The sequence below is a fragment of the Rhinatrema bivittatum genome, chromosome 12 (genome assembly GCF_901001135.1).
Source record: "Rhinatrema bivittatum chromosome 12, aRhiBiv1.1, whole genome shotgun sequence".
Taxonomy (NCBI): Eukaryota; Metazoa; Chordata; class Amphibia; order Gymnophiona; family Rhinatrematidae; genus Rhinatrema; species Rhinatrema bivittatum.
Genome location: NC_042626.1, coordinates 12207211 through 12214580, shown reverse-complemented (window position 1 = coordinate 12214580; position 7370 = coordinate 12207211). Strand labels below are relative to the sequence as shown.

At 55.5% G+C, this 7370-nt stretch overlaps 1 protein-coding gene across 1 annotated transcript; it reads left to right on the top strand.

Moving 5' to 3' along the window:
- Window positions 1–309: 309 nt before the first annotated feature.
- LOC115074047 (potassium voltage-gated channel subfamily A member 3-like) lies at window positions 310–2497 on the top strand. Its single transcript, XM_029573137.1, has one exon. It carries the CDS (start codon window positions 577–579, stop codon window positions 2287–2289), a length of 1713 nt encoding a protein of 570 aa, XP_029428997.1. The 5' UTR covers window positions 310–576; the 3' UTR covers window positions 2290–2497.
- The last annotated feature ends 4873 nt before the right edge of the window (window positions 2498–7370 follow it).

Below are 7370 nucleotides of genomic sequence, written 5' to 3'. Positions count from 1 at the left end.
TCTGAAAGTGACATCTTGTCCTTCCCTTCCCCTCCACTACCTCTTCTGAAAGGGGGGGGGGATCTCTCCCCTCTCCCCCTCCGTCTCCTCTTCTGAAAGGGGGGGGCATCGCTCTCTCTCCCCCCCCCCCCCTCCTTTTTCAGACATCCCCATTCTCCCTCAGAATCTCCTAGAATCCTCCGGGCCGCTCCATTCCAAACATCGCACAGGGGGAGGGGGAGGGGAGACGTGGGGGAGGGGGAGGGGGGGGGGGATCTGGGCACATTCCATTTGTGCCAAGCGGCTCCTCTCGCACAGCGACTCAGACAGCACCAGCTCCTCTCCGCAGCTGCGAAGCTGCTGCCCTCCTGCCTTCCAGCGCATCTCCTTAGTAACCTCCGAGTTACGTGCGCGCCTGGATGTGGGGATAGATGTAGCGAGACAGACGGACAGACCTAAAAAGAGAGAGGGAGAGAGAGAAAGGAGGCCAGCGACGAGGAGAGCAGGCAGCCACGGCCGAGCTCTGGCTCCGAGCAGCAGGAGGAGGAGAAGGAGAAGGCGGCGGCTCCCCTCGCCCTGCCGTCGCTCGCCCTCTTTATGGACGAGCACCTCAGCCTGCTGCACTCGCCGCCGCCCTCCTCCTCCTCCACCACCTCCTCCGCCCGCCACCGCGCCCCCAGCTGCAGCAGCAGCGGCGGCGGCGGAGGAGGCAACCTCGTCAACCCGGGCTACACGGAGGCGGGCGAGCCGGGCGGCATGCGGGCCGCGTCGGGCGGCGACGAGGAGGCGGCGGCGGCGCCGGCCGGGCCCCCGCCGGAGGCCCCGCCGCCCGAGCCCGAGCCCGAGCGCTACGAGCCCGACCACGAGTGCTGCGAGCGGGTGGTGATCAACATCTCCGGGCTGCGCTTCGAGACGCAGCTGCGGACCCTGGCCCAGTTCCCGGAGACGCTGCTGGGCGACCCCAGGAAGCGCATGGGCTACTTCGACCCGCTCCGCAACGAGTACTTCTTCGACCGCAACCGGCCCAGCTTCGACGCCATCCTCTATTACTACCAGTCCGGCGGCCGGATCCGCCGGCCCGTCAACGTGCCCATCGACATCTTCTCGGAGGAGATCCGCTTCTACCAGCTGGGCGAGGAGGCCATGGAGAAGTTCCGCGAGGACGAGGGCTTCATCCGCGAGGAGGAGCGGCCCCTGCCGGCCGGGGAGCTGCAGCGGCAGGTCTGGCTCCTCTTCGAGTACCCGGAGAGCTCGGGGCCGGCGCGGGGCATCGCCATCGTCTCGGTGCTCGTCATCCTCATCTCCATCGTCATCTTCTGCCTGGAGACGCTGCCCGAGTTCCGCGACGACAAGGAGTATAACGGGCCCCCGCCGCCGCCGGGGGCCAACGGGACCAGCCCTGGCCCCTACGCTGGCGGAACCTTCACGGACCCCTTCTTCGTGGTGGAGACCCTCTGCATCATCTGGTTCTCCTTTGAGCTCCTCGTCAGGTTCTTCGCCTGCCCCAGCAAGGCCGCCTTCTCCAAAAACATCATGAACATCATTGACATTGTGGCCATCATCCCCTACTTCATCACCCTGGGCACGGAGCTGGCGGAGAGGCAGGGCAACGGGCAGCAGGCCATGTCGTTGGCCATCCTGCGGGTCATCCGGCTGGTGCGGGTCTTCCGCATCTTCAAGCTCTCCCGCCACTCCAAGGGCCTGCAGATCCTGGGGCAGACCCTCAAGGCCAGCATGCGGGAGCTGGGGCTGCTCATCTTCTTCCTCTTCATCGGGGTCATCCTCTTCTCCAGCGCCGTCTACTTCGCCGAGGCCGACGACCCCTCGTCGGGCTTCAACAGCATCCCGGACGCCTTCTGGTGGGCGGTGGTCACCATGACCACCGTGGGCTACGGGGACATGCACCCGGTCACCATCGGGGGCAAGATTGTGGGCTCCCTCTGCGCCATCGCCGGCGTCCTGACCATCGCGCTGCCGGTGCCCGTCATCGTCTCCAACTTCAACTACTTCTACCACCGGGAGACGGAGGGCGAGGAGCAAGCCCAGTACCTGCACGTGGGCAGCTGCCAGCAGCTCTCCTCCACGGAGGAGCTGAGGAAGACGCGCAGCTCCTCCACGCTCAGCAAGTCCGAGTACATGGTGATCGAGGAAGGGGGCCTGGCCGCGGGGCCCTTCAAGCCCTCCGCGTTCAGAACTGGCGGCAACTGCACCTCGGCCCCCGCCAGCGCCGCCGCCGCCACCACCACCAGCAGCACCAACAACAATCACCCCAACTGCGTGAACATCACCAAGATCTTCACGGACGTCTGAGCGCCCGCCCCCGCGTCCGCACCTTTCTTTCGCCGCATTTTTTTCGGGCCAGCGCCCCTTGTAGGAGACCCTGCTGCCCCGGTTCGGTGGGCCGAGGCGGGCGCTTCCCGGGTGCCGGCTTGGGATTTGCGTTTTTTTCTTTTTTGCCGGCTCGCTTTCCATTCTCCCCAAGGCTTTTTCTGCTGCTGCTGTTTCCCGAAGCACTTGTTGGATTAAAAAAAAAAGCCAAAAAAGAAGGAAGCGCAGAGGAAAGCAGCTTGGAAGCTAAAACGACGCAGTTCCTACGAGTAAGGTCTTGAACTGTCTATTTTGAACCCTTAAGTCGTTTACCTCGTCTTTGATTTTTTCTATTTCAATGGTTTACAAAATTCAAACTTTTTTTTGTCTGATCAGAAAAAGCAGTGGATCCAGGTCTGGGACTTTAATTACTGCCCCGCGGAGGCTCAGGCACCCAGCGCCTCCCCCCCCCCCCCTGCACACAGAAAGGGGAAAGTCCTTTAGTACAGCCTGGGGGGGGGGGGGGGCAGAGACACCGGAGGCAGGTGAAAGCAGGCGAGTCCGGCCTGCCTGGGTGATGCAGTTGCCATGGCAACTGCCGTTTCCCGGGAAACCCAGAAAGGTTGTCATGGCATCCCTTGGCTGTTTCCATGGGAACCCTCCAGATGGGTCCAACCTCTGCCCAAGGGAGAAGCCGCCGGAGAGAAAGTGAATCCCAGAGAGGGTTACGCGCGCTGTGGGGGGAAGCGATCATCCTGACGTGCATTTTTATACATCTAGGGGAAGGAACAAACAAACCCCACCCCCACCCCAAATCAGAGTCAGGCACACCTGTAAAAATTAGCAACAGGACCCCAGCTTTTTAGACTGGCCTGCTGTATATAGAAGCCCCAGGGAAGGGCGCTGAGCGCTCCCCGTGCAACCGGCGGATCTGCGCGCCCAGATGTTCAGCCTGATGCCTAATTCTGGAAACAATCTGTCAAGAGTCCTCCAGGAGCGTTTGAACGGAGGTGGATGGCGGCACCTGCCGGAAGGAAACTGGGAGAGAGTCTCCCCCCTCACCTAACGCAATTCTTGACGGCAGCACTCGAGCAGGCTCTGTGGACTTGGGAAATGCCGGAGACTCCGAAGGAGCTGGGAGGAAACGCGCGCCAGAGGATGCCGCCCACCCTGGAGAGGAGGTGAGTCCTGGCCCTGCCACCCAGCCGGTTCTGGGAGTGCCCAGGCCGCTCCGGTTTTCAGGATATCCACGTCCAACGTTCACGAGATGTCTTTGCAAGCTTCGCTTCCGTGGGCGCGCAAATGCATCTCCTGCAAAACTTAGTGTGGATATCCTGATGGCCCGGCTTGCTTGCCCCCTATCATGTAAAGTGCCAGATTTTCATTCTGACTAGCAAATTACGTTTTAAAAACCGTCAGCCGTGCGTCATCAAGAGGCAGAGCTTGTATCCGGCCAGGCAAGAGTCTCCAGGGCTGGGAACCTAGGTAGGAGAGAAGTCGTTTGCTGGTAAACTAGCAAGGAAATGCCGCTCCTAAACTGCTGGCCATGCTTATTAACATGAAAGGTAATCTAACATGGGCTGCTCTCCTCTCCCTATGAAATAACATGGCTGCTCCCTCTGCTGGCATGAGCTGCTAGCGCTTCCCCTCGGCCACTCTGGTTTTCAGGATATCCACAATGAATATGCAGTGCATGCAAATCTTTCTCATGCATATTTACAGTGGATATTCTGAAAAGCGTACTGGAGAGATAGGGGGCCATGTTCCTGCCGGTTTATTAAGGAATTATATTTGCCTGTTTCTAGCATCCAGCAAAGCTGACTCTTACTTGCAATATCGTGATTGAGCGTCCAGTCCCTTAACCTGCGCTGATCCACCTCTCTGGGGTGCCCTGTGCAAAATGCGAACGGTCTGCCGTGGTGAAAAGGAGGCGCTAGGACAAATTGCGCGCCCCTAGTGCCTCCTTGACAGCCGGCGCTCTGGAGAGGTGGCTGTCAGCCGGTCAGCAAAGGGACACTCAATTTGAGAGCATCCCTTTTCCTAACCTGACCGCCGGCCAGCTGTTTTAGGATTGCTTTTCCATCCTTTAAAAAACACGTAGCTTGCGCCAAATCATCTCCTCTACATGGTCATCAAGCCTAATACCTGTTTCCTAGCTGCTGCATGTGCTGTCTCATATCGCCATGATATTAAGTCAGAAGAAGTATTTTCAGCTTTTTTGTACACTTTTTGAGCTCCTCCAAAATTAACGCCAGCTCGGGGCAGGCGTTAATTTTGGTAAGTAAAACTTATGTGCCTCAGGCGCACATTTTTATTTTTTATTTTTGCATCGGAGGAATAGATAATAGCCTCATCAACATGCATTTGCATATCATGAGCGCTGTTACCTATGTGCGCAATTGGACGCGCGTTTTGGATGCGCTAACCCCCGGTTATGGACGCCTGTTGAGCCATGCACCGCAGCCAGCGCACAGTATTGCATCGACCTGTTGGTTAAGTGACAGAGCTGCCTTTTGACAGGGGTGAGAGGTGTCCTTTAAAAGTGCATTACTACATCGTTGCAATTCACCATATCCTTAGCCTGCACTTTTGTAAAATGATTTATAAGAACCCACTTAATTCTGCTGCGATCCACGTGCACTGGGTGATTCTGCAATGTTTTTGTCCCACAAATACAGTGAGCAAAGAGGAACGGGAGGGAAGATAGCCGAGAAGCTTCCTGGCGATGGGATGTGGTTTTTCGGGCTGCCCGTGACTGGAGGGAGGGTGGGTAAAACGCGCAGGTAGCGGGGTCTGAAGTGTGTTATAAAGATCTCTGTGTAGGGCGGTAATGGTAAACTGGTGGCGGGAGTGCCCATCGTGGCGCTGTTACTGGCTCCCAGCTGATAATCAGAGATGCTTGGTACTCATGTGTCAAAATGTTCCCTATGAATGTTTTAGGAAGGGAGCCTGGAGAATGTAACACTGTTGTAGTTTTTATTTAATTCTTCTCTATTGTTCCTTCTTTTCTGTGGGAAATGAAAAAAATAGGATTTTTTTTTTTGGTTTAATGCTTTATCTCCTCTATGCTCTGTGGCTTCAACGGTTGGCGTTGGTGGCCCCTCTGGCATCCTCTGCACCTTCCAAGGCTCACTTTTTTCTGTCTTCTGGACTTGTTGCTTCCATTCAGATTTGCCTTTACTGTACGTCTTCCTAGTTTACCCCCGTTTACGTATTGTAAATCTTCTGACGCAGAACGGTCAGATTTCCTGGGCCCCGGCGCAGTCTGACGTTTGAGTATTATTCAGAGCGCCCACGTTTTCCTTGCTCTCCTCCCTGAAGAGCTGAATGGCCTCCCAGCAGGGTCTCCTTCCATAACGCTGCCAGGCAGGGGTGCACTGTGGCCGGAGTGGGGGTGGAGCCGGCTTCCCTTTGAGTGCAGGCTGCAACCTCCTTCTCCTCCCTCCCAGTGACCCATCTGGAAGGGAGCAGGTCCACCATGGTCTGGTCAGCCACTGAGGGATACCGAAATGCCCGATAACCCTATGCACCCCTGAAGGGCTGGTTCTTTGGTAAATGGCGTCCATAATTCTCCATTCCTCCTCCCGGAATTATCCCCCTAGCTCTCTCCATCCATTCTCCTGCCCCCTCCCCTTTTTCCCCCGCCCCTCAGGCATTTTCATTTTCTCTTCCTCTCTCCCAGCATTCTCTCCCCTCTTTCGGTCCCTCCTCCCTCCAGGCATCCTTCCCATCCTTTCTCCACCTCCCTCCCCTCCAGGCATTCTCTTTCCCTCCATCCTGCCTACACAGGATGTGCGGCGCTCCGCCCCTCCTGGATCCAGGGGCTGCTCTGATCATTTGTGGGGCTCTGAGCAAACATTGTGGATGCGTCCCCTGTTATTTTTCCAGATTAACCCCTTCCCTACTCCTACCCCCTGCCAGTCTAACATTCCCTACCCAATCACTGAATCACTGCTCAGTCTTCAGGACCCTGCTCTCCACACCCATCCCCAAGTCTCAGTTCTCCCCCCCTCCCCCCGGTAATCCCTCATCTTCTCCCACAATCCCCCTCCTACCCAGTCTCCCATTCCTGCTGCACCCTCCCTTCCACCAAAACCTCAAAAAAAAATTCCTCACCTCGGGTACTTTTAACTTTTAAAGAATTTACCTCATTTGGAAATTATGAATGACTCTGAGGCAGGGGTGGTTCGGTAATGAGGCAGGGTGAGGCGGCTGCCTCAGGTGGAAAGACTTGGAGGTGGCAAAATTGCCCCCTGAAACCTTCTTGCCACAGCCGCCTCACCCTTCATTCAGGAAAACCTGCGGTGCTGGCGGTGTGGGGCAGTGACCTGCTGGTGGGGTTTCCACTCCCTGCCAGCAAAAGGAAGGTGCCAGCGACGCAGAAGAGTCAATGTGGCGCCAGCAGTGTTTCCCCCGCAGACGGCGGCAGAAGAGGCCTTGCTGTGCAGCCAGAGAAAAAGTCTAACACGTGTGTGTGAAAGAGACCTTCTTTTTATGTTTAATGTTTTACATTTCTTGATTGCGTTTGCATTGCTTACAGACTTTGGCTTCTTGTGATTGCCAGTTCAGTTTTTGTCTGCATGTTTCAGATTATATTTTATGATCTCTTTATTCTGTATTTGCTGAGAGTCTCTCTATGTTCTGACTGAGGCTTTAGGTATTCTGCTTGTCTGTAGTTTCTGTGTAGGGATTTACAACAACCTGGCTTTAATCTGTGTTCCTAATAGGAGGTGTATTGGTGTTTAGGGCCTGATGTAATATTTGCAGTATGGCTTTTTCATAGGTTGAGTGCTGGCAGTTATGATATGGAAGGCTTAGTGTATTGGAATTGTAGTTCAGTTTATTCCTGGCTTTCTGAGGGCCAAGTCCACCCCCAGTGCACTTTACCATAGGCCTAATACCATATGGGATCCAGTAAACTGCCTTGAATACTATGAGAAAGGGAGTTTATTAAGTCTATTATACTATTGTTATTGAAAGTGTGGTTTTTTGCAGTATATAATATATATGTTGTAAGTGATATTTTTACTTCAGAAGATTGTACTGTGAATGTCTGTTTTCCATATGCAATCTGCCTTTTTAGC